This window comes from Lutra lutra, chromosome 8 (assembly GCF_902655055.1).
Source record: "Lutra lutra chromosome 8, mLutLut1.2, whole genome shotgun sequence".
NCBI classification, from domain to species: Eukaryota; Metazoa; Chordata; class Mammalia; order Carnivora; family Mustelidae; genus Lutra; species Lutra lutra.
In genome coordinates, this window is record NC_062285.1 from 83,328,378 (window position 1) to 83,355,488 (window position 27,111).

General features: G+C 35.9%; 1 protein-coding gene across 1 annotated transcript in view; it reads right to left on the reverse strand.

Annotated features, from left to right (window-relative positions):
* PIK3C2G (phosphatidylinositol-4-phosphate 3-kinase catalytic subunit type 2 gamma) overlaps nt 1–27,111 on the reverse strand; it is a 353,953-nt gene that overhangs the window by 86,211 nt on the left and 240,631 nt on the right. The window contains exons 25-26 of the mRNA XM_047741193.1: nt 9,632–9,788; nt 2,184–2,293 (exon numbers count right to left, since the gene is read on the reverse strand). Of these exons, the coding sequence (XP_047597149.1) occupies nt 2,184–2,293; nt 9,632–9,788 (267 nt within the window). The remainder of the gene's footprint in view (nt 1–2,183; nt 2,294–9,631; nt 9,789–27,111) is intronic.

Below are 27,111 nucleotides of genomic sequence, written 5' to 3' on the forward strand. Positions count from 1 at the left end.
TTAGTGGCTTAAGATCTACTTCCTATATTAGTTCACAATATCTTGACTAGGAAGAGGAGCTAAGTCAATGTAGGCAAGCTCATCCATATCTAAATCATCCATATTCTCTCTTTACAGATCTGGATGTATCAGTTGAAGTCAGGAAATGTGGAGGGTTCGAACTCTGGCAGACAGATAAAGCCTATCTACATTTTTCCTGTGGCCAAGGCCTGAAAGAGTTTTTCTCCCTCCAATATATAGTTTTTTTTCCTTTTTTTCCTTTGCTTTAAATGATAGTAGGCACTATTTGTAAATTATCTAAACAATGACACATCAAACACAGGCTTCAGCCTAATCACATGTTTCCAGGCTCTACCTTTTCTGGACCTCTCCATGTTCCTCCTCTATCTCCCCACCTGCTCCTACTGACACATCAATCATTGTGCCTGTTGTGCAGTATCTCACTTTAAAGAAAGGCATCCCACTCAGATCTTACTGGAATAGACTGAGGGGGCTATTTTTGGTACCATGTGAACTTAGGATGGAGTTAACTGGATTGGGGGTGAGCAGCTAGAGTGAAAGCCTGCTGGTGAGATCCCAGAGCTAGCTGTCTTGAACTCCAAACGACATTCTAGACTCTGGAAATGAAGACCTTCTACTCTTCCCGAGGCAGGTTGTCAGCCTTTCCCTGGGATTTCTCACACAAATCCTCCGTCCCCTTTAGTTGAGGCAACTTGAGAGTTCCTTATCCATAAAACAAGGGATCTGAAATAACAAAAATTTTCAAGGTAGTGTCTTTGGCCACAGATGATTGTTAACTAATACATGTAGCTTTCTAAGTGGACACAAGCAAATGCTTCTTTCAGAGATAACTTTTACTATTAAAGGCATTTTTAAAGACTCAAAAAAACCTACCAGACTCCACTAAAGAGTCTCTAATGGTAGAATTTCAGAAACAAATTAGGTAGCAGGAAGGTATATTTTTGGCAAGGGCTCTGCCTGGTGTTCCTTAATGATATCTTATAGTTTCCAGTATTGAATGTTGAAAAACCCTAGACCAGGGGATTAAAGTCCTAGCAATGGGTCCTAATCCTAGCTCTGTTTCTTACTACTACTTTAATTGTGGGCAAGACCTTTAACTCTTTGAATCCGTTTCAGAATAAATAAGGGCACTTCCAGTTCTAGTATTCTATAATTATGCCATATTGCTTCTACTTGCTCACAATTGCAGCTTATCAATTAGAGTTCACAAAACAGAGATTCTTTGCAGAAGTGAAATTCATCAAGTATGTAGGATGTCCCAATTAATTCTCATTATTTCATTGTAATAGAGAGTCCTCACTACACATTCTGGAAGGGTGGGGGGAGAAAAAGTAATAATTGGGTGGGAAAGATTTTAGTGTAAATACTGTTTTCCTCAGAAGGACAAAGCATACATCCATTAAAAAGAATATAATTTGTATTAATAAATTTCTGGTTAAAAGTATCAGAGCAATTAAAAATAGACTCAAATAAGATTCAATATTAAGAAGTTATAGGTAAGAACACTGTATTTCTCTACTTATTTACTATGGTAATAATTGTGGCTAACACTTATTGAGTACCTAAAATTTGCTAGCAATTATGCTATCCATTCAAAGATTGAAGTTCAAAGGAATATTCTATTATCAAGTGCACTACCTTTTTGACAATGATTTTGAGTCCAATAAATATTCACTGTATTCTGCCCAGACTCTTACTTTGATGTGCATTAGTGTTTTCCCAGACTTGCTTAATAAAAAATAGATTAAAAATAGAAGTTAGTTACCAAATATTCCGGTATTTGTATTGTCTTAGAGATGAAAGTAGCAAGTCCATATCTCTTCCTAAGTCTCTTTTCCTATATTGTTTTCCTGGACATAGTTCAAGCAGAACAACCAATTTATTTATGTCAGCCTTGCTCTTTTTAGTGATCTCTTATTGACCAGTGTTTTAGATGAAGAGGCTGGGTAGCAAACAATAGCATGCCACAGAAACACTGACTAAGGCCTTCCACTCCACATTCACATTTCTCCCTTTCCATCCCCTGGGAAAGAAGACACAGGCTGGTTCTAGACATGACAGCTTTATACCAATGATTGTTCATTCTGAAATCATCTCAAATGTGAAACCCGTATCTGTGCCCATGAGCATATGCACACTCATACATTCACAGCTAATCTTACTTGGTAAAATGACTTGTTGCTTCCAGTTCTGTGTCTTGTGGACGAAGATTATTATACACGTATTTCAGGTCTTGGATTCCACTCAGCTCAGGCAATCCTGCATGTAGCATCTTAGCAAAGCAAACAAAACCAAAGCAAAAAATTCAGAATAAATGTAAATCAAATCTTACTTAGTCAAGTTTGGTTAAGCTTACTTGGTTAATTCTACAAATACATATAAACTTTAACTTAACAATGTCTTTCAGTTTGTAAATATTAATGGATATAATTCATGTTTTTTTAATTCCTTGTGCTTGCTAACAAAAGCAACAAAACAGTAATAAGAAGAACCAATAAAGTTGTCAAAGTGCTTGAAGATTAATAATTTAATTTGATCTTCATAAACCAGTGAAATAAGAATGATAGTAAGATTATCCTCACCTTGTCTTCTTGTAGAAGAGGCATATTCAGCACTGGACGGTAGAATAATTAGGATTCTAGTGTCAGAATTTCTGGACCTACTATGTAAAATCTGAATAATCATGAAAAAAGTCTCTTACGCTCTTTGAATCTCCATTTCCTTTTTAAAAGTAGAGATAAGAATGCCTAACATGTTCTATGTCAATCAAATGGCTAATGAATAAGAAAAAGCTTATTCTTATAAATTGTTACATAAAAATTATATTGTAATACCCATTTTAAGGAAGAAAAACTTAATCCCCCAAAAAGTGTAAGTGAGGTGTCCAGATCAAATGGTGTATAATTACAGAGTATATAACTCATCCCTCTGTTTCATGAAAGAATCTTACATTCTTTCATGACTATGTGACTCATACTATAAGAACACAATTTTTCCTAGTTAAGTGGTGATTCCATTTGTTAAAAATTATTAAAGGAGGGCACCTGGGTGACTCAGTTGGTTAAGCAACTGCCTTTGCCTCAGGTCATGATCCTAGAGGCCCGGGATGGAGTCCCACATCGGGCTCCCTGCTTGGTGGGGAGTCTGCTTCTCCCTCTGACCTCTCCCCTCTCATGCTCACTCTCTCTCTCAAAAAAATAAATAAAATCTTTTAAAAACTATTAAAGCAAAGAAGTAAAGATAGAATTATACAAAGTCTCAGATATATTTTTTTTCCTGCCAACCTTTGGAAACATACTGTGTTTATATTATAACGTAGACTGAAGGGATAATACACTTTTTTAATTATAGGCAAAAATAAAGAAAATGGTTTTTGAGAGAAAGTAGATCTTTCTGAAATTTAAACTTTGAAAAAGAAGAAGAAAGAGGAAGAGCATGAGGAGGAGGAGGAGAAGAAGGAGAATGTCAACAGTACCTTTATGACTGGGATGATAAACTATTTCCTGCTCTGGAATAGAGGCACTCTTACTGTAGTGGGAAGTTAAGAACAATGCTATTAATGCTAAAAATAAAGGGTAAAGTGAGAATATGTTTAGGAAGGATGGGTGAATTGTGATTGACTTCATGAAGTTCAAGTGAGAAAAAAAATGGATTTGAAACTGTTTTCCTTTCCTACTGTCCCTACCCAGGCAGAGGCAACAGCATATATAGATGTATCCAGGAGAGCAAGACATCTCTTTTTAATTAGTTCACAAAAAGAATTCCAGAAGAGCTTCTAGAACATAAGATGTCAAGAGATGGGCCTAAAGAGGTAAGTAGGATAGGATCTTTTAGCAATATAAAAGTTTTGTACTTTATCCTAAAGGCAAGACAGCTCTTTTGGTATTTTTAATGGGCATGAAAATAATTGATTTGTGTTTTTAAAAGATCATCATTGTTATTTATGGAAAGTGTATTAAAGTGAGGCCAAATAAAAGACTAAAGTAGGAGAATGTTTAGGAATAAAGAAAAAAGATAAGCTTTTGGATTTTAAAGATAAGTAGGAAGTCAAGTTGGGTGATAAATTGGATATATTTGGAGGGCTGGGTAGAATCTAAAGCATATAGCTGTAAATACAGATTTGGGAGTCATTGACATATAGATGATAATTAAAACCATGAAATGGATCAGGTAGTCCTGAAAGTTGTTAAGTGCTTCTCCTCATGGATGATCAAAATTCATGATATCTAATTTTGAGCAAATTCTCTTCTCCCATAAACTTTTTCCTGTTTTCCTATTTCCTTTTTCCTGTTTCACAGCACCATTTAAACTGCCACCATTGTCCACCTACCAAGAACTCCATATCCTCTTTGATTCCCTCTTCTTCCTGACTCCCAATGTCAGTACATTATTCTGCAAAAACCACCTCAATAGTCTCTTGTATTCATTCTCTTTCCCACTGGAATTACCATCCTCACTCAGCTCCTTGTCTTCATTTGCTTAGGTAACTTGAATAGCCTTTTTCTAGTTCTCTAATCCCTCTCTCCCTACTTATATAATTTGAGTTATCTGTTTTAAGTCCAAGATAGATGATGGTACTCTCTTTACTAAAAGCAAAGAAACTTTGAGGTTCTCAGGTGTCTATTTATCAAAGTCCAAAATCCCCATTCTGGTCATAAATGCCTTTTATAATCGAACTGTTATCTGTCATTTCATCAATTGCTATCTAGGTCTCCTTTGTACTACAGACTAGTACATTTGATTACTTCTATTTCCAACACATGTCACACGCATGCTCTTTGAGCTTCCACACATACTTAAATGTTTCTCTCAACCAAGATTCCTTTCCTTTCCCTCCTTATCTATTGAAATTCCTTTTGAAAGTGCAGCTAAAATATGTCTCTCTTCTTGAAGCACCACAGATTTTCTTGATAAGATTTAATTACTGCTTTCTCTGTACAGTAATGCAATCTCAGTCGCACCGCTTTCAAGTACTGTTTTGTTCACTTATATGTTTATCACATTCACTCTGAAGTCCTTTGAGGACAAGAAATGGGTTATTTGATGTTAAATTTTTAATACTGCCAAGCACGGAGCCTTGCAAATAGAACTTAATGTCTGTGAAGTAATACGTATATGCATGCGTGAATGAGCGAGTGAATGAATGAATGAATGAATGAAAACAATGTCTGGCCTTATAAGGTACTAAAAGCCTAGAAGTAGCAAGTTCAACCCTGACTTTTAAATTTAAAATAGACCATAGAGAGGTATATTCCCAGCAGCAACTACAGTCTAAATTAGACTTTATCTTTTCTGTTTTGTACTTAGAGTTCTAGAGACTCTGACAGTCCATCTGCTAGGAAGAGGCTACTTACCTAGGCCTGAATTGCTTTGCTTTCTGGTTTCTCTGGATACTCAGAATTCACACCTGCTTGCTTATAACTCCATCAAACATTTTCTTGGGAAGTACACTCTATGCTTACTACTTCTTCTCCCCGCACCCCCATTATACACCGACTACCAAGTGCAGATGGCTTCAAAGTAGATGAACACAGTTCTCTCCTTGTTATGTGGTTGATTAAAGGTAACAAGTGTGAACTTTGCCTCTGTTGAGAGAGGAGACTTTGAGTATTGTGACCCTGCCATCAGAATAAGGACAACCTCATTCTGGGGTCCACTTAGTCATGTCAGTTCTCTGACTCACAGAGATGTGGTTCAAGTACCTCTTAGCCTAGGGTAATAACTTTAATTGGAGCAATAAGAAAAGGAAACAGTGGCTAGGCTAGTATAGGTAATGAACAGATACAGGTGATAAACAGATAAGTTCCTTTTTTAAAAAATTATTTTTATTAACATATAATGTATTATTTGCCCCAGGAGTAAAGGTCTGTGAACCATCAGGCTTACACATTTCATAGCACTCACCATAGCACATACCCTCCCCAATGTCCATAATCCAACCACCCTCTCCATACCCCCTTACCCCCCAGCAACCTTCAATTTGTTTTGTGAGATTAAGAGTCTCTTATGGTTTGTCTCTCTCCCGATCCCATCTTGTTTCAGGACAGGAACACTTGTAAATTTTCAGTTTCTGTTCTCCTCCTACTAAGTCCAAAGCTATTTTGATAGTTATGCTTAGGGAAGCAGACACTCTTTGCCACCACATAGAACAGTTAGAAAGATTTCTTCTGGGAAATATCTGATATAATAATGGGTGTGATAAACATTTTAAACTGGGTGAATGGTCCCTGTGTTCTTTGGGAGCCTTCCATAATAGCTGATATTGATTTTTTAATGAGAGAAAAGCTGATGAAATACAGGCTTTTATGTTAGTGAATTAGCCAGCAACACTCTTGGGTCTCCTACAGATGTTTTGCTTTTAAGCAAGATGGGAATTTCATGGATTATTTTTTCCCTGCTTCTCCCAGGAGTAAATAAAAAGGACTGTGGATATCTGGAAATATGCTGCTCTCAACAACGGATGAGCCATTAACTCCAATACTAGACTCACCGAACACTTGTGACTCATAATCCTGGATACTGACCATTCACAGAAGATAGAATTTATGACCCATGTCAATTATTTCTCAAGTTGTAACTGGGTCATGGAGTAGTAGATTGAGTTCTTTTAAAAGAAGTTAATACAACAAGAGTCCATTTGAGAACGAATTGAGGGAAATGTTGATTACCCGGGCAGAAAATAATCCTTCACAGATTTAAATTCAGTTTTTATTTCATAGGAAGCTATGCCAGAGAAAATGTCCTGAAACTTTTATTGATGCTTTGGTTATCAACAGAATCCCATAAGAAAGAAACCTCAAAAGCAGAGACTGGAGAGGTAAAAGATCAGACACAGAGGGAATAACATACTATTGTTTCATATGTATTTATTCATTGGTCTAAGTGGTTCACATTGCTTCTGGTTTGTTTCAATTTCTGTGAGTCTAAATCTAAGATTATTTGCTTAATCTGAATTAGTGCTCTTTACTGCCAAAATTTACTCCTTAGCCTAGAAGTCAAGACTTGAATAATTAGAATATAGGAAGATTGTTATTTTGGGTGTATGATGTAACAGAAACCTTCAACATTTGATTTTAATATTATTTTATGAAAAATTACTTCAGATACTTGATTAAAACAGCATCTACTTCTTTTAAATAAAAAAAAACATTATATGAACTGTTTACATTATAGTTTTTTGTTTGTTTTTTTAGAGAGAGTGTGCACAGGTCTAAGTGAGGGGAGAAGAGAGGGACAGAGAATCTTAAGTGGACTTCCCACTCAGCATGGAGCCCACATAGGAATTGATCTCACAACCCTGAGATCATGACCTGAGCTGAGATCAAGAGTTGGATGCTTAACTGGACTGAGCCATCCAGGTGCCCCTAAACTCTTTACTTTAGTAACTATTTTATATATTATGACACATGTGCTAAAAGTTTTCTTTTTAGATAGGTAGAAAAGTTTATTAAACAAGAGAAAAAAGCCCACCAATAGATTTTTCAATCAAGTTTTTCAAAGAGCTGTCATTTCACATTATTTTGGCATGCTCACTTTTGTTATTCAGCATACTTTTAGTGGCACCTGAGAAACAGCATGATCTGTAATTGTGCTTTTCTAATTTGGGTTTATTTTTGTAAAATGTCTGTGGCTGGTTCAAGTAGTTGTTAGAATATGGTACTTACTACTTGTATGTAGTTATTTATAACATTATAGACATTAAAAAATGCTAGATACCTCATTTATTGTATACATGAATTTTATCTTCCTTATCATATTGAAAATTTTAAGGCTGCCTAGGTCTCATATGTTAATGTATCCTCACAGTTTTGGCATACAGTAAATACTCATGAACTCATGGATTCATGATTTAGAGCCTGTTAGAGCCTCAGAAAATATTAGAATGATACTACCTAAATATTTATATGTAAGTGGAGTCAAGTTCACAGAGTTAGACCTTGAAAAGTTTCCTTTGTGGTATAAAAATAGATTATGAGCCATAAGCCATCTCATGATTGCAATGTGGCCTAATAGAATTGGGAGATAGAATGCAAATCTACCAGTATGAATCATTGGCTATTATTAGAAGAGCCAACTTGAAAATTCTGGAGATGAGCAAAACTTTATATGTCTAGTTCACACATAAAGAAACCAAAGTGTCTTTACACATGATAGATGACATGTTTATAATATTTTTTAAAATACCTATTTTTTAAGACAGAGTAAGGTACCTATGTTGTTTGAAAGTTAAAACAAGGATCCAGTCATATCTTCATTGCAATAGGGTCAACATTTATTCAGCACTACCCAATAGAACTTTTCTGCAATGTTGGCAATGTTTTAAATCTGTGTTGTCCAATATGGTATCACTGGCCATGTGTGGCTATTGAACACTTGAAATGTGGCTAGTGAGACTGAGGAGCAGAATTTTAAAGTTTAGTCAATACTAATTATTTAAATTTAAATAACCACACATGAGTAGGGGTTACTCTATGTGACTCTGCTCTTTTGGATTAATAAGGATCTCATATAATAAATTAACTGAACCTTACAACATGACAGGCACTGTGCTAAGTGCTTTACATTAATTATCTAATAGGGTTATTATGAAATATAAATCAATTAATGCACATAAAACACTTAGTATAATGTTCATGCAAAACATTCACTATTAGGTTATTTATTCATCAGTCCTACAAGGTAGATGCTGTTATCTTCATTTGGTAGATGAGAAGCATGATCTTATTGGAGTTAAGAATTTTGTGCCCTTAAAAGCATCTAGTAGAATTATTGTTATCTGAAGGTTCTAAACCAGCTATTTTTTATGATTGCTTTGACTCCAAACACCATACTGATTTACCAAAGGTGTGTTTCTCTCCTACATTTTGCAACACTTCCTAGTGTGTATGTGCCTAAAGGAATCCCCACATCCTTCTCCTAGAAGATATTTCAATCAGATCACTCTCTTCTCACCGTTTATATCTAGTCTTCATCTCTTTAACATTGGGCAGTGGAATGAAACTTAAATTTTCATATAGGAACATGACTCAATAGACCCAATGTGTACCACTAAATGCAGCTGAGTTGCTAGGAAGCTGTCTTATATCTTCGACCCCCAGTTTCTTAATCTGGAAAAAGGCAGAGATTGGGAGGGGAGCCAGGAAAAGTCCTTGCCTGGTCTACATCATTGGGTTGCTATAATGTGTAAATGAGACAGTATTTTTTAAAGTACCTTTGAAAAATCCTTAAGCACAATACAACTGATAGAATATTCTAAATTACTGTCCTTAACTAGTATTTTTTAAAGTACTTTAGAAAACTCCTTAAGCACAATACAACTGATAGAATATTCTAAATTACTGTCCTTAATCTTTAATCAAAATATACCGAGATAACCTCTCAAGACATCAATTTTATTGTGAGTAGAAATGTTTGAGAAAATAACTGTGAACTAATGGAATGAATTATTAAGAAATGTGTTCATAAGTTATACAATGGTACTTTTAGTTTGTTCATTCCTTTCTGGTTTGAATAACTCTTTGGGGAATGCCAAGCCATTAGCAAAAATAGACTACTGAAAGAGAGACATAAATGAAGCTTATTATTTTTGTTGTTTCCCCAAGGGACTTACCATTTCTAACAGGTTCAAGAGCAGTTGACTGTGCCTTCTGACAATATTATAAGCTTGACAGCAAAGCTCCACAAAATCTTGGAAATGCTGTGGGTTTTTCCCACCCTCTGTAATAAAGTACTCCATCTCTGAAGTGAAAATAAAAGGCGCTCGGTCCCTACAAACCAAAAATAATAGCAACCATAAGCAGGAGGACAAATGGTAGGTAGAGCTCAATTAGGCAGTAACAGCAACTTATTTTCATTTGAATTTTTTATGTTATTTTCTCTCAGCTCTAAGGACTGGAACTACCTCCTTTATGGAAAAGCTGGAGAAACTTGCTAATTGTAGGCTTTGAATAGCTTAGCTGGGCTTCAACAGAGAAGGAAGAGCAGGTTATTTTGCATAGATTCATATGGTCTTAAATATTTAATTCCGAGCTATATGTGATGGAAATATTATCCATTAAAATTAATCTAAGGCCAATTAATAACAAAGGCAATTTTACAGAAACTATATTGCTAAATTGTTGCTAAATTTTAAAATAAGAGAACAGACTGTATATTTGACCTTATGTTGTTGTTTCTAAGTTTTTTTTTTTTCTTAAAAGATATTGACTCTTTAGGGAAAAGGTTTCAGGTAATATCTACGATATAGAATGACAAATTCTTTTAGAAGGCAATTTTTGAATAAACAAAGTTAAATTCACTGTCATATGCTTTGTAAGGGAAATAAAAGAAGGCTGTTTTTTCATTTCACACTAAGTTCAATAAAAATACTGATCAGAAAGAAGGAAATATGAGCAAACCAATGTGAATTGGTAGGTTAATAATATTGCCTCTTGTAGTTCCAAGGTTGAAGAAATAGGAAAACAAAGGACCAGAGTAATGATCCTGTTTTCTCTATTTTTGTCATTTCTTTCTCATGTTCTCTGAGACATGAAGAGACCCAAGATGAAACAAAAGCATTTCTAAGAGATTAGCAGAGGAAGGATTGGAAACACTTCTCCGTGATGCGAAAAACAATGATGAGACAAACCATGCTGATACTGATTTGACTTAAAGTCCTCTAGAAACATTTGAGATGGGAATACAGTTTTGGGTAAAACATTGTTTTTAAAAGTAAAGATTTTAGGGTGAATTGAAATAAAACATTTTAAAATTTGAGCCTAGCAGCCTAGACATAATTGAGGTTAGTCTAAGCAATAATTGAAAAAAGTCATGGAGTATTGAGAAAGCTGTTTTTAAAAAAATGATAATAATAAAAATGATTATGTTCTGTATTATTGGATGCTTAGCATTTGAATAAAAATATAATACAGTGGAAAATCTTGCTAATCTGATAGACCTCTTAGAATTGTGGATATTCAAATTGGAAAGCTACAACCCAGGCATTCTGTAGGTGATCTGGATCAGTAGAATCTGATTACAGGCAAGTATTTTAAGAAAGAAAGAAAATAAATAATGTACCTCTATTTGGTTGTGATTATTTTATTTATTTTAGTGATGCATGCTACCATTGACTGTCCAGAGGGGAAGCTGGTGTAATAATATATTCAATCACTCAGTCATTCTTTATATTCAATCACTCAGTCATTCTTTCATTCAACAAAATTTACTGAGCACATAGATACTGAGGAATGTGTCTTAAGAATCAAGTCCAAATTTTAAAATGTTTGCCTCATATGCTTTTATTTTTGGCCTTCATTGATTTATCCAATTTATATGCTATGAATTTACTTTACAGCCCTGTATTTTAGCCAAACTGGAAACAGAGCTATTGAAAACAGGAGATATACCATGGGTTCTAATCCTGGACCTGCTGTATCTCAATTCCTCCTCTCTGAGGTCGGTGAGTTAATACCCAGCTCTTAGAATTCCTGTGAAAATTACTAAAAAAAATGTACACGAATGCCTGACACATGGAGAGGCTACACACTTGGGAACTGCTCTGATTAAAAGCGCTATGCAAAGGGCACAGACTGTAGCTCTTGTCAGCCAGGTTTTCAATCGTGTTCTAGCACTTACTACCTTCTGTGATCCTGGGCAACTTACTTGTCCTCTCCATGTCTTAATTTCCTCCTCTGTAAAATAGAGACAAGGGCACTTGACTCTTAGGACTTGTGAGAAGATTAAGTGTGTTAAAGCATATAAAAGTATTAGAACACATAGTCTGGCACATAGTGAGCATTCAACAAATGTTAAATACTTATTTGTCCTCCAACTAATAAAAATAAATGGGTTCTCAGAGCTGAATCTTGTCATAACTAATTCTCCCTTTCTCTTTAAAAATGCTTAAATGTCCATCCTTCCTTCAAAGTTTAATTTACTCTCAGCAACTCCATGTAACCTCTTTGTATGCATAAACCCTTAAGTGGACTTTTGAATTTGGTAGCAGTCGAACTTCTGAAATAATTTTAAGAAAGTCTTAAATTGTATAACTTCCTGAAATTTTCTTTTCTAATGCGATATTCTTTTTTCTTCCATATGCTTGATCAAATGGATTTCCCTTGGAAAGTTGTTGTAATTATGCTCGAGTTCATGTGATAACATATTTCCTCCTTCCATGGTAAGCACCATTATAAATCAGATGAAGAAACACCACAGCAGAAAGTCAAATACATTAAAGAAACATTTCTAAATTGGAGAAACTATAAACTAATAGTAATATCGAAGGACCCAATCCTGGCTGTGTTTAAATATTTCCATAATCTAAATTTTCAGTGGGTCCAACAAAATAAAATGCTACATTTTTTTCTATATGACTCGCAGGACTCACTTCTGACCAATTTTTAAAATGACTTACACTAAAATTTTTCTGTAAATGGAAAGAGGCTGCACATGCGAAACAGAATCCTATCCCAACCATACAAGCTGTAAGAGTCGTAGCTGGGATGTGCTTTATCAGTTCACTCAAATGCGAACCTAATCCGAGGTCGCAGAATTAATGTATTGGAGACTATATCTGAAGTTTAAGCAATACTTACAAATCTGAGATATAAATTGGTTGTGGCAAGAAAACAGATTAGAAACTATTTGATCTCTTAGAGTCCATACTGTTACTGCATTCTGATTCATATGCTGACAACCTCTCACTTATAGCTTGTCAAATTTACCAGAAATTTCTTTTGACTATCCTACTCTATTTCCAGATTAGTGGTTTTACTATTATTTGCCCAAGCCCTACCCGTTCTTGCTTCTGTACCTTTTACCTGTATTGTTTCCTGCTTCTGGCCATGTTTCTCTCTCTCTCTCTCTGTGTCTCCCACCTAATGCCCTAATTGTTTTCTAGTAAGTCTTCTCTGATTTACCTATCCTTTGCTGATTTCTCTCTTACTTTGCCTTCTCTTTTAATTTAGCCCTACAGCTAATCTATTTCATTCTTTATAGTCTCTAGTTGTCTTGTGATTTTCCCCCCAAATGACCTGTATGATTTTCAAGGGGAGAGGCACTATTTTATATTTCCTTTATTTGCTCTTAATGCCTCAAACAATATTTTGACAGTATTCTGCAATGGATGCAACAGCAAATATACATAGCTCATGCAGTGAAGAAGCTGGATAATTTAACATTTATGTGGGAAGGCCATTTGAACAATCTTATTTTATTATAATTCTGTCATTTTGTTGTCAAAGTTAATCTTTTTATTAACTTATAATTAGTCCTTCTCTCAAAGTATTATTCTGTAAAAATGCCAAGAATATTTTCTAGATGTCCAATATAAGTGAGAAGTGAGTAGTACTTTAAAAATGCATATATACTTGAGAAATTTAAGGATATTTCTGTTGCAAACAAATACTGATTATTAAGGAGACAAATAAATTCATTTGATATGGGAAATAGCAGAACAATTAATAATTTGCTGTTTGTTATTACTTATGCATAAACCCCTTGAACCATTCTGTTATCCTTGGATAAACTCACTAGAACACTAAGATCATCATCATTAAAAATGTATACATTGCCAATGCACTGAGGGTGCTTAAGTTTTCAGGATATGTCTCTCCATTAGGTCACTTTCATCTAGCCAGGGATGAATGGACCCAAAATGTTAGAGTACTATAGTTATTTATCAACAAATATTTATTGAGCATCTACAATAGATATGTGTAAGGCTTATAGGTGAGGTTGAAGATTTTAAAAATAAACATCCTAAAAGCAATAAAAAATGTATTGATAATAATCAAAGTGTTTTTTTAATTTTTTTATTTTATTTTATTTTTTAAATTTTTTTTTAAGATTTTATTCATTTATTTGAGAGAGAGAGAGAGGAGACAGAATGAGAGAGAGAGCGAGAACATGAGAGGAAAGAGATCAGAGGGAGAAGCAGACTCCCTGGCGAGCAGAGAGCCTGATGTGAGACTCGATCCCGAGACTCCAGGATCATGAACTGAGCTGAAGGCAGTCGCTCAACCAATTGAGCCACCCAGGCGTCCCTTTTTTTTTTTTTTTTAAGATTTTATTCATTTATTTGAGAGGAGAGAGAGAGAGACAGAAAATCAAAGTGTTTTGAAAAGGTCCCTCCAGCTGTAACATGGAAAAGAATTTGGAACAGGGAAGATGTATGTGAGTAGATCAGACAAGAGACTTTGCAGAAGATTTTGATTAGATATGAGCATAGTTCAGATTAGGATTGTGGCATGCAGATACAGAGAAGTGGGTAGACAAAAAAAATTTTCAGTCAAAAACAAGAGGACTTCATACGGTTCAAAATGAATAGGAGAAGAGTGTTAGGAACAGGTTTAAATTTTTGGCTTGTATGTCAGGAAGATATAGTGCAACATTCAGAGTGGGTTCAGCTTTGAACGAGTTACCTTTGAGGTGTCTTTGAGACAGACAGGAGCAGATGGCAATGAAGTACTGTGATCCTTATTTCCAGACCATAAAGAAAAGATCTAGCCTGGAGGTAAAATTTTGTGAGTTAAATTTCTACTTTGATTATCTAAGGACCTCAGGACACAAGAAACAATATGGTGGTGAATTCTCTGAGAGTTCTTTTTGCCATGTATACTCCAAACACAGAGCTCAAGAAGCTGGCAATCTGGAGATGCCAGTGGATGCAGACAAAATAATTGCCAAGAAAAGCCTGCTCTTTCTAGCCGAAGGCCCAGGAAAGGGGTAGCCTAAGAGACAGACAATGTTTAGACAATAACCACTCTACTCCAGCCCAATAATGCAGGAAAAGAAAATATGTATAACTCCATTTCCCCCACCACACTAGTGAAGGCTCCAAGGGGATGCTAAAACTCCATTCTCACCAAGTTGTAATGAGGGACCTCAGTCCTGTGTCTGTGAGTAAGGAATTGGTATTGGTGGAGGCGTTACAGGATTTCTTTTTCTTGAGTACCCTCAGTTCTTGGTCACACTGCTGTGAAGAATGAAAAGGTAGACCACAGGAAGAATGGCAGGCAGCAAAACAAAGTTTACTGAGTCATAGTTACTGAGTGATAGTACACAGCTCCCCAAGAGGGAGAGGACACGAGAGGGCCGCCACTGGAGTTCCTAAGTCTAGGGGTTTTTATGGGCTGGTTGGCAGGCTGTTTTGATCCGGTTAACTCTCCCTGCGCCTGCCATCCAATCAGGTTTTTGTCATCCACCTATCATGTGGGAAAAGGTAGAGGGCTCCTTCCAGAGTGGTGTAAAATCCTTTTAAGAGTGGTTTCTTCTTAGTGCGGGAGCTTCTTGTCCCTGCCTGCCTTTCTTCTGACTATCCTGCATTAGAGGGGTAGACACATAGGTCATTTGAGTAGGATAAATAACAGAAATAAACTCACACAAATATGCCCAACTGATTTTTGGTGAAGGTGTGGAGGCAATCCAATGGAGAAAGGCTATAGGCTTTTGATCAGGAGCAACCAGACATTCATAGGCAAAAAGACGGAAACCTCACACTTAATAAAAAAGTTAACTTTAAGTGGGTTATAGACTTAAATATAAAATATAAAACTATAAAACTTACAGAAAAAATGTAGAAGAAAATCTTTGGGAATAGGGCTGTGCAGAGAGTTTTTAAGAGAATAAAAAGACAAGTTACAGACTGGGAGACCATTTTTGCAGACCACATAGCCAGCAGAGGAGTGACACCTATAATCTATAAAGAAGTCTCAAAATATAACTGTAAAAATTAGAAAATCGGCAAAAGACATGAAAGGACAACAGAAGAGGATATGCAGATGGTAAATTAGCACATGAAAGAATGTTCCACATCAGCTATTAGGGGAATGCAAATTAAAAGCACAATGAGGTAGCACTACGTATTTATCGGAATGGCTAACATAAAAAGTGAAGGATAATACCAAATGCTGGCAAGGATATGGAGAGAAACTGGATCACTCACACACGGATGGTGGAAATGTAAAATGTTATAGCTACTATGTGGGAAGACAACTTCATAGTTTCTTAAACAACGTGTAACTGATGTACAAAAGAAAGAATTCTTGAGATGTCTTCGGTGCAAAAAGACGGTTTTAATAAAGTACAGGATCAGAACCTGTGGGCAGAAAGAGCTGGAATGGCCGATCATCTATTTTCAAGTTGGGAGGAGGCTTAGGGATAGTTTAAGTGTCTAAAGAACTTAGGAAACAAGGTTTCTAGTGCCTGGAGGGGGTTGGTTTTGGTAGGAAAAGGTCATTTATTACTGTCTAGGAAGACCTTAGTCATAAAGCCCTTCAGATGTATATCATTGGGCCATATGCTGGGGGGATAATTGCCAACATGCATCCTGGGGGGTAGAGAGAAAGGAAATTTCCAAAGAATTTTTATATGTTAAAGTAGACTTACAGGATCCTGGGGGATTGGGATAAATGTTAAGCTAAGATTGCGTTTTGCCCGTAGCAAAGTATTAACATCAAGGCAGCTGAGTTTCTAGAGGAATATCACTGCCTGTTTCAAGGACTTGTCAATGGGCTGTAAGTAGAATGGCAATTTAATTTAATTTTTCTTTTGCCTTTGCTTCTCACATCACATCTACCATACAACCCAATAATTATACTTTTGAAAACTTGTCTCAGAGAAATGAAAATTTATATTCCCACAAAAGCATATACATGACTGTTCACAGTAGCTTTTTTTTTTTTTTAAAGATTTTATTTATTTATTTGAGAGACAGAGCAAAAGCGGGTGGGGTGGGGAGCAGAGGAAGAGGGGAAAGGGAGGAGCAGAAACCCCACTTGTGCCGGGAGCCCTATGTGAGGCTTAATCCCGGCAACCTGAGATCATGACCTGAGCCGAAGGCAGACACTTAACCCACTAAGCCACCCAGACACCCCCACAACAGCTTTATCTGTAATACTTAGTAACTGGAAATAATCCAGATGTCCTTCCATCAGTGAATAATTAAACAAACTGTGGTTTATCCATACTATGGACTATTATTTTTCAATAATAGGAACAAACTATTGATACACAGAACAGGTTAGGTGACTGTCCAGAGAATTATACTGTGTGAAAAAGCCAATCTCAAAAGATTACATACCATATGATTACATTTACATAATATTCTTGAAAAGACACAATTACAGAAATGGAGAACAAATTAGTGGTTTCTAGGAGATAAGAATGGAAGGGGGCAAGAGTGAGAGAAAAGTGGATATGACTAAAAAAGGGCAACAAAGAATACTAGGGGCTTTGAAACTCTTCTGCATTTGGACTATATCAATATCAATATCCTGGTTATGATATTATATTGTGATATTATAAGATGTTACCATTAGGGGGAACTGGCAAACTGTACATGGGATTTCTTTGTATTATTTCTTACCACTGAATGTGATTCTACAATTACCTCAAAACAAAAAGTTTAATTAAAATTTATATAAGTAATCTAGATATTGATATTGATAGAAGCCTTAGGTGTGGCTGATACGAGTTTGGTGGAGACTGCAAGGGGCTAAGAAAGAGGGATAAGATGAGTCTTGTAGAATTTAACATTTAGTAGTGTAGTAAAAGGGAACCTCCTGTATTAACACTAAGAAGGGAAGAAAAACCAGAGGGATAACCTATTCCAGAAGGCAGGTGGAGAGGTATTTTGAGGAACGAGAAGTCAACACTATTGAAATCTGCTGATAAATTAGATAAAATGAGGAATGGATATTGTTGAATTAAATACTATGCAGGTCATTGGTTTTTTTTTTGTTGTTGTTGTTTTGTTTTGTTTTGTTTTGTTTTGTTTTGTTTTTAAAGATTTTATTTATTTGGGGCACCTGGGTGGCTCATTAGGTTAAAGCCTCTGCCTTCGGCTCAGGTCATGATCTCAGGGTCCCGGGATCAAGCCCCGCATTGGGCTCTCTGCTCAGCAGGGAACCTGCTTCCTCCTCTCTCTCTCTGGGCCTGCCTCTCTGCCGACTTGTAATCTCTGTCTGTCAAATAAATAAATAAAATATATTTTTTAAGATTTTATTTATTTTGACAGAGAGAGAGAGAAAGATCACAAATAGGCAGAGAGGTAGGCAGAGGGGGAGGGGGTAGCAGGCTCCCTGCTGAGCAGAGAGCCCGATGCGGGGCTTGATCCCAGGACCCTGAGATCATGACCTGGGCTGAAGGCAGAGGCTTAACCCACTGAGCCACCCAGGTGCCCCAGGTCATTGTTGATCTTACCATTTTTTTTTTTAAAGATTTACTTATTTATTGAGAGAAAGAGAGAGAGAGAGTGCCGGCGGAGAGGCAAAAGGAGAGGGAGAGGATCTCTAGCAGACTCCCCTGCTGCCAATCCCAGGACCTTGAGATAGACCTGAGCTGAAATCAAGAGTCCATGACTCAACTGACAGAACCACCCAGAAGCCCCTGATTTTATCATCCAGTAAAGAATAAAGTCAGATTGGGGCGCCTGGGTGGCTCAGTGGGTTAAGCCGCTGCCTTCGGCTCAGGTCATGATCCCAGGTCCTGGGTTCAAGCCCCACATCGGGCTTTCTGCTCAGCAGGGAGCCTGCTTCCTCCTCTCTCTCTGCCTGCCTCTCTGCCTACTTGTGATTTCTCTCTGTCAAATAAATAAATAAAATCTTTAAAAAAAAAAAGAATAAAGTCAGATTGAAGTGGTTATGGAATGAAAAGTAAGGAAAAGATGTCAAGAATTTAGACAACTCCTTCAGGAAGTTTATGATGAGCAAAGTGGCATGGAAATTGGGCATTTCATGCAAGGTTATTTAAGCTTTGGAGAGACCAGGATATTTAAAAAGATTATTTAAGAGGGAGAGGATAAATATGCAAGGAAAAATGAATTATTGATAGTATAATGTATGTTAGAAGGTGGGAGGGAAATGGCTCTAAAGCACAGATAGAGGGATTGGCTTTAGAGGGAAAAACAAATCTACTCTAACAAGAAGAAGAAGTTGATGTAATTTAGATGTAATTAAGTTTGTGAATTTTGTATTCAGTAGAAAAGCAGGCTCTGTTACCATTTCTATTTTCCCAAGAAAGTAGGAGTTGAGGTTGTCTATTTAAATGAAGTAGGGAGTGAAGAATAATGGGTAGGAGAGATACAAGGTTCATCACACAAGGATAAAGTACAAATCCTTGTGGTGCATGAAACAGAGAAATGGACGCAGAAGCATTGTGGGCTGTGACAGCCTATTTGAAAATGGGGACAATGTTTGCCTGTAGTCATGCTGTTCTCTAGCAGCACTTGGCTGCTGTGGTGTAGAACAGAGAAAGATGAGTGGGTTATGGCACATGTTTATCTTCTGCCTTCACACTTTTATTCATAACACTCAGACTATTAAATATAGGCTTTGTTTTTTTTCTTTTCCCCACTAATTTAAGCTCTCATCCTTTCTTCAAAGTCATGCTATTGTTATACTTCCTCCTGAAATCTTCTCACTATCACTAGCCCTCCCAGTGGGGATTGCCCTATTCTGAAACATATTTTTAAGGAAAATGGACCAAGCATTCTAATTGTAATGGATGCCCTCTGAAATAATTGAGGTGTTGTATCCTTAAAGTGAGTGGTCTTCCACTTATTGATTTATTCCTTGAGCAAATACGTACATACTTTAAAAATGAATGATGTTCAATTTTAAAGTATGGAGCACATAAGCTATTTAAGGACACCATAATGCGCAGAAGTAACTTCCTCCGATGTGATTTATACAGTCTAGATAATAGCCCTGGACCTCATCCCAACAGCTCGGGGTGGTCTTTGGCCACCCAAAGTTCAATAAAACAGTTGCTGGTGGGCTTTGAAAACTAGAGTCACATCCCATAAACATTTAGCTATTCCTATTAGATGGCTCTTTTTAAAATGTAAAAACAAAAAACAAAAACAAAAAAAACCCAACAACTTAAAAGAGAATGACAATTGTGCCTGTCTTTTCACCCCTAAAAGAGGACACTGCCTATGGATGAGAGAGTGGCCCTGCTACTTTAACACGTGGTCTTAGTTTGTGAATGCTTCTCACAGTACAATCATCTTGCAACATATTTGACTATAGTTGTTAAAGATACAAATTTAATATATATCATGGCCGTAAATGCAGGATAACTATGTCATCTGTTACTAACTAAAGAAACAGCCATCTGTCCCAATACTGGAGAGAAAACAGAGTGTGCTAGGATTATTGAGAAATGGGAGTATCAGTTTCCCACAGGGCATCTTCCCAAGGGTCCTACCACCTACTGCACATGATTTTGGACAAGTTATAACCGCTAAAACTTCTCTCTTAGTTCTCGATCTGTGAATTAGAGAAAATAACAGCAGCTACCTCAAAGAGTTCCTGTGAGGATTAATTAGGTAATGCAAACCAAGTATTTATGAAGCTTAAAAGTGTAATTTTGACTATTTCCTTTAGAATCTGATCCCCAATACCAGATGATGCAGCATCACACTAAGGAGTGCTTACTTTTTGCCACTCCTAGTGATGATCCAGAGCAATGCGAGAAAAGCTACCTATTTCAATACTGCTGATGGAGGCAGGTGATCTGAAGAATGAAATGGAAAGATAGAGAACTCTATGAAGGATTCATGGGCTCTGTGGACTTTACTTCTTTTTTTTTTATTATTTCTTCTTTTTATACTATAGTTCATCTAGTATTTACTCGAGCAACTGAGAATGTCAGTAAATGGACATAAATTTTAGTCCTAAACTTTAGACTCAAGTGTTTGAATATGTATTTGTACCCTGAATTGAAATGTGGGACTCAGAAATGAGGTACATTTTATTTTTATTATTGAAACTATTATTATTGATTTCATGAATTTCAGATGGTTTTGCCCCCATGAAATATCATAGTAACATTAAAATATATTGTCTTAGAGATTTAAAAAATTGTAGACTCCCATCATAGTGAATGGTGATATTAGCATACCAATAATGAATACAGACAGAGTACACTGGGAATGTGTAAGCCTATATTTTCCGGTATCACAAACGACCTACATTTCAGAGAACACATTTTGCTGTCCAACAGAAACAACCCAAGTCTCTTGTCTAATATCCATGAGTTAATTGAGAAGGCAAATTTGGAATCTCCATTGGATAGGATAGAACCTTTATAATTAAACAGCACAGGAAACCTCCTATGTGCAATATAGAGAAAATATAAGGGTGCATGTACATTACAAAAAGAACATTTAACACCCCATGAGATCTCCAAGCTCTCAGCAATTATTAACTAAGGGGACTCTCACCAATAATCTGTTAAGTATAAAATGTTTTTTTTTTTTTTTCTTCTCCTTGTCTAGCCTCTTGTGGATGCACTGTGGGTCCACAGTTAGACTCTGAGAGGTCCCTGATCTTAAACTGCTTAGAAAATTTAGATACTGACTCTGGAGTTCCTGTCAGGCTCAGATACATTATCTCTCATATTTGAAAAGAGTAGTTAAAACAGCTACCTCTTCAAAATGATCAGTCATACTTTCTTAAGTCTGGTATTTTGGGTGTGAGTTTATAGTAGGTCAGGATTTTATGAGGACAAGAAGAGACTGATCAGGTCAGCTCCTCTGAAATCTCATGTTTCCTCCCTTGAGTTTGAGTTCAAGAATAAGCGTATAGTTATGCTTTGCATGGAATTCCAATGTATGCTTGGAACAGATGCTAGTCTAGCTATGAGGAAAAGATTATCAATGCCATAATGCTTGTGTGAAATTGGATTGTGCCATCACATTTTAAATAAGATTCAAATCAAGTTGGAAATAAAAATCAAGAATAGTCCAGGTTACCTCTGAAAACATTTAAATAGCCCACAAAGTTACTATTTGCATGATCAAATTTTATGAATCATGCTTAAAATGGACATTTTATCTCTTACCAAGTTTAACACCATGAGTTAAAACTCTGTATGGAAGCAGGTACTCTGTCTTTAATTGAACACTAGATGAAGATCTTACACTAGGTTCATGTTTAGGAGAAATGTGCAGCCTTTCTTTAATTTCTTTAAAAACTAGATTCAAACTCAGTACTATCAGATGCTTATACTGACAGGTACATACCTTAGGCCAATTGAGGAGAGCATGCATGTCTTCTATGTCAATCATACTTTGTTCACAATGGAGGACAGACTCATCGAATGCCAGAAGGCAGAATCCTCCCACTATTTTAATTGTTTTCTCTCCCTCTCTTCTTCCTTCTCTCATTTTGTTCCTTTTATTCCCTCTTTCTCCTACACTTCATCCTTTCTTATCATCCCTCTCTCTTTTCATTTGAAAACTTAACAAGTCTCTCTTTGAAAAAAATTCATGGTTTTTTGTTTTGTTTTGTTTTAACTGGAGGAACTATTTTCTACATATATTGGGAGGGAGGTAAATATAAAAAAGGTTACTCAGAAGAAACCAGACAATAAAAAACCCAGTGGAATGATAAGTGGGATGGGAGAAGGAGAAATGATAGTCAGTAGATGAAAATGACAGAACAAACTTCTTCTGGAAATAAGTCTATGTGAGAGTACTTTGAACATCAAAGCACCATTCAGATGTTAGGTATAGTTTGCCTGGGACTGGCTTTGTGACTGGTGGAAGCCTTTGTGAAACTTATAGTATACCAATTTTTTTCAGTTATTTCATTGTGGTTGAATACACATTACATAAAATTTACCATCTCAACAATGTTTAAGTGTATAGTTCAGTGGTATTAAAGTGTATAGTTCATAGCATTGTGCAACTACCGTCATCATCCATCTGCATTGTTCTTTTCATCTTATAAAACTGAAACACTATACCCATTAAACAATAACTCCACATTCCCCCCTCCACCCAGCAGCTGGCCACCACTATTTTGCTTTTTGTTTCTATAAATGTGATTACCCTAAGTACCTCATGTAAATGAAATCATGCAATATTTGTCTTTTTGTGACTGGTTTACTTCACTTAACATGTCCTCAAGGTTCATCCATGTTGTTGTATGTGTTAGAATTTCTTTCCTTTAAGGCTGAATAATATTATATTAAATGTATATGCCATGTTCCTCTTACCCGTTCATATGTTGATGGACCTTTGGGTTGCTTCCCCATTTCAGTTATTGTGAATAATGCTGCTATAAGCATGAGTGTACAAAGATCTCTTTGAGACCCTGCTTTTAATTCTTTTCAGTAGAATTGCTGGATCTTATGGTAATTTTTTATAAATTTTTTGAGAAACACAGTATTTTTTGAGGCCATACTGTGTCCGATAGCAGTGGGATCATTTTACATTTCCACTAACATTGTACAGGAGGTCCAATTTCTTCTCATTTTCACCAAGACTTGTTTTCTGCTTTTTAATATTATCCATATTAATGGGTGTAAGGTAATGATTCAAATTTTGAGTCTCATTCCCAACTTCCACACGTAAACTGACCATTAAGTAAAAATCCCTTGGTAAATTTGTAGTTAGGATAACAGAATATGGCAGGTTCTTAATTTGATCTTCAGAAAAATTGTACTTTCTTAGGTCAAGAGAGGTAAATTTTAAGACATTTTTGTAGTGATCCTTCAATCAACCAAAATTGAGCCTCTGCTAAGTGTCAGGAACTAGCTAGATGCTTAAGATACAAAGATGCCCATAAGGCACTCACAGTTGGAGAAGTACTGGAAAATGTGCTTTTTTTTCAGATACTGCTTTCAGTAAAAAAAACCCACAATGTTTATTAATAAACATTTGTGTGAATAACAGACCAATGAGACTCACCTAATTTTAGAGAACACTAAGATAGTAATTAAAGTATGTAAGAGATCATTAATGCCTATATAGCATTTGGATTACAATGAATATTACATAAAACAAGAATGATTAGAGTAAGACAAAAAAAAATCTTTTAATCTGCTAAGGGAGTTTGTTTGTTTGTTTGTTTGTTTGTTTTTCCCAAGGATGGTTTTAAATTAAGGGTATTTAGAATATAAACATTATAATACTCAAATTAGAAATTAAACAAAAAATTTTACATCAGTGGTAACTAACTATTGAAGATAATGTCAAGATGATTATAGATACAGGGAATTTTTATGACTAATATTGAGATGAAAATTCTGGGATAAATTATATTTGGTGATGGGTGATCTATTGAGATAAAGTTTGAAGTGTATAAACCATGCTATAAGAAGATAGATACATAATATTTTAGTTATCTTCATGTAAATATTTGAATAGGAAAAAAAGAGTTGGAATTTTATTTTGTTTGTGTTCTGGAATGATTATTCATCTGTTTTAAATGGATTCATGTCCTCTGATATGGTGGCATATATTTAACTCACTTTTTTTTTTTTTTTAGAAAAGAAAGAAAGCTCTTATTTGTGACATTCTGCAGCTTTCATGGTGTATATACATTCACTACGGCTGATTTCAGGCTACCAAAGTGATGTCGCTGAACATGGAGCTGAGAAGGAATACAGACAATATGGCCTCGCAAGCCAGCCCCCTTCCCTGGTGAAAAAAAATCAAGCTAGCTTGATCCAGGTCGAGGACACTTCTGCTTATGCCTGAAATTATATCAGAAGTCAAGAATGACTTGGTGAAATACCTTATAGTCTAAATAAACCTGGAGGATACTGCAATGTAGTAAACAAGATTGCAGCGCAATCTGTCAGTTAAGAAGCTTCAAATTCAGAGAACTTTAAGGACTAAAAGTTCAACTCATGAGTTTCAGACTGCATACTTTAAAAAAAGCACCAAAATAAGATATTCAAATAATTTTAAACATAAAGACACAATAATCACCTAGAAATGCAGTCTCATTTCTTGTCACTTCATTTGAAGCACTTACACTACAGTTAATTAGAACATTTCTTGAGCCTTTACTCAATGCTAGACACTCTTCTAAACACTTCACATGTATCAGTTAATCTTCAAAAAAATATGTTTCATAAAAAACTACATTGAATCACAGAGAAGCCATTTGTTCAAGGTCACATCATTAGTACACTGTAGTATGGAATTAACGAAAAAAATCATACAGCGTATCTCCAGGGTATCTAAGCTTAACCACCACTTATACAACCTCTAAAATTAAAGACTTCATGCAAGTCTAGTATTACTGAAGCAAAAGACCACATAGATTGTGAAAATATAGTTTGGAAAAATACAAATATGAAACAATGAATTAGAAGAACAATAAACATCAGCAATAAAAGGCCTTCCTTAATTTTTCCTCCTCTATAAGAGAAAGTCACCATCAAGAGATTACTGAGTTGAAATTTGCAGTTTATTACAAAGATAGCTTTCATGTAATGAAAAAATTGCAATGTAGAAATCATTGTTACAAGGGAAATTTGAGCGCAAAACTGTGGATGCATAATTTGTTAACCACTTTAATTTGAATTTTTGTGAGAGAAAATAAAGAAGATAATAATGAAGCAATATTTCAAAAGAAAAACCAGAAAAAACTTCAGAAAGTTGGTGAAATTCTTCATTGTTTCCATTGTAAGGATTAGCCAAATTTCCCCCAGAATCATTAAGGGATGCTAGGGCTGAATTGCCCTGTGGTTTAATCCACTGGTGTAAATCCTCTTTATCTAATCTCATAATTAAAACCATTAAGGAAGGATTGTTTGTTTATATACAGGATCTGAAATCCTTCATATTCATAGCTGAGATGACATTTCTTCTTCTCTCTTCAAAGCTAGAAAGGAGGCTCCAATTTGGTCTAAGCATGGGCTCCAATTTGGTCTAAGCACGGGCTTTCCAGATTTCTGGTAAAATGAATTCAGGAGAATGGTTCAGGGACATCTGGGCAAGAATTCCAAATGAAAGTGTTGCTGGGCTAACTCGATATAATCCAAGAATCAGGAGAGCCAATGTCTATGAACATTTTCTAAACAGAATCACATAAATGTTTTAGTGTGAGATGTTCCAGAATGGTGATGTAAGCATGAATATTAAAGGGCAATGGTTCAGCAAGAAATCAGTTTCTTTTTCAAGATCCTGCTTGTAAGGAAAACATCACCTCATTATTCTTCCTTTTAAAGAAACCAAAGATCAAAGGAAAATCTATCCCCAGATATACTACAACTGGTTCTGCTCTGTTGGTCTGCTAATTTCCATTATTAAGTTCTGTAACCTTGGCTTAAGGCTGTATCTACATTAGAGAGGGTCTTATGTGTGTACGTGATTTCTTTTTTGCCAACCCATAAACCATCCCCAACTTTAAACTACGACTCTTTATGTGCAGTTGAGCAATGATCAAGGCAAGTGGATTATGAAGTGAAATTACTTGATATGTGTTAGTAATCCTTTGTAAACCTAAAAAGTTATACAAATACTTTCCTCCTCCATGTGTTTAAGGAGTAGATAGTAGTAGAAACACATGTGTCTGGGATACATATACTTTCTGGGATACATGTAATTATGTTAAGGAGTATGATCCTGGATATTACTGGTTATTATTAGAGCATTATATGGCCTTGCTAGACTGTTAGCGAGTTCTAGGGCATGATTTACATGCCTGGCTTTGTACATTATGGGCAGGTTATTAATATGTCTAGTGGGTGTTTAAAAGAAGTTAGGTGAAGCTAGACATTTCTCTAAAGTTCAGGTCTGGGGAGCCTGAGTGGCTCAGTTGTTAAGCATCTACCTTCAACTCAGGTCATGAACCTGGGATCCTGGGATCAAGCCCCACATCTAGCTCCCTGCTCAGCAGGAAGCCTGCTTCTCCCTCTCCCATTCCCCATGCTTGTGCTCCCTCTCTTGCTGTGTCTCTCCCGATTAAATAAAAAATTAAAATCTTTAAAGAAACAGATAAAGATCAGGTCTATAATGTAAAAAAGGTAGTAAAAATAAGAATGTTCATGTGTCATGGGGGATACGGAAGTTTGATTTATAAGAAGCCTATTGTCAACCTAGCAACCATTAACAACAACCAATGGTCCTAGGACAGAAGTAGTCAGCTATCTTATGAAACAGCATTCAAATGAACTCTTGACACAGCCAAAAGAGACTTGGAAGAAAATTGTTAGAATACAAATTCAGAAGTAACAGTTTCAAGACAGAAATCCAAGGGGACATTGCTAATGAGTCTTAGATAGCCACTGGCGGAGATAAAATCTTACAAATAATAATCCAAATGGATCATTGTGCTGCAGCTGGCCCCCTTAACTTGAACAATA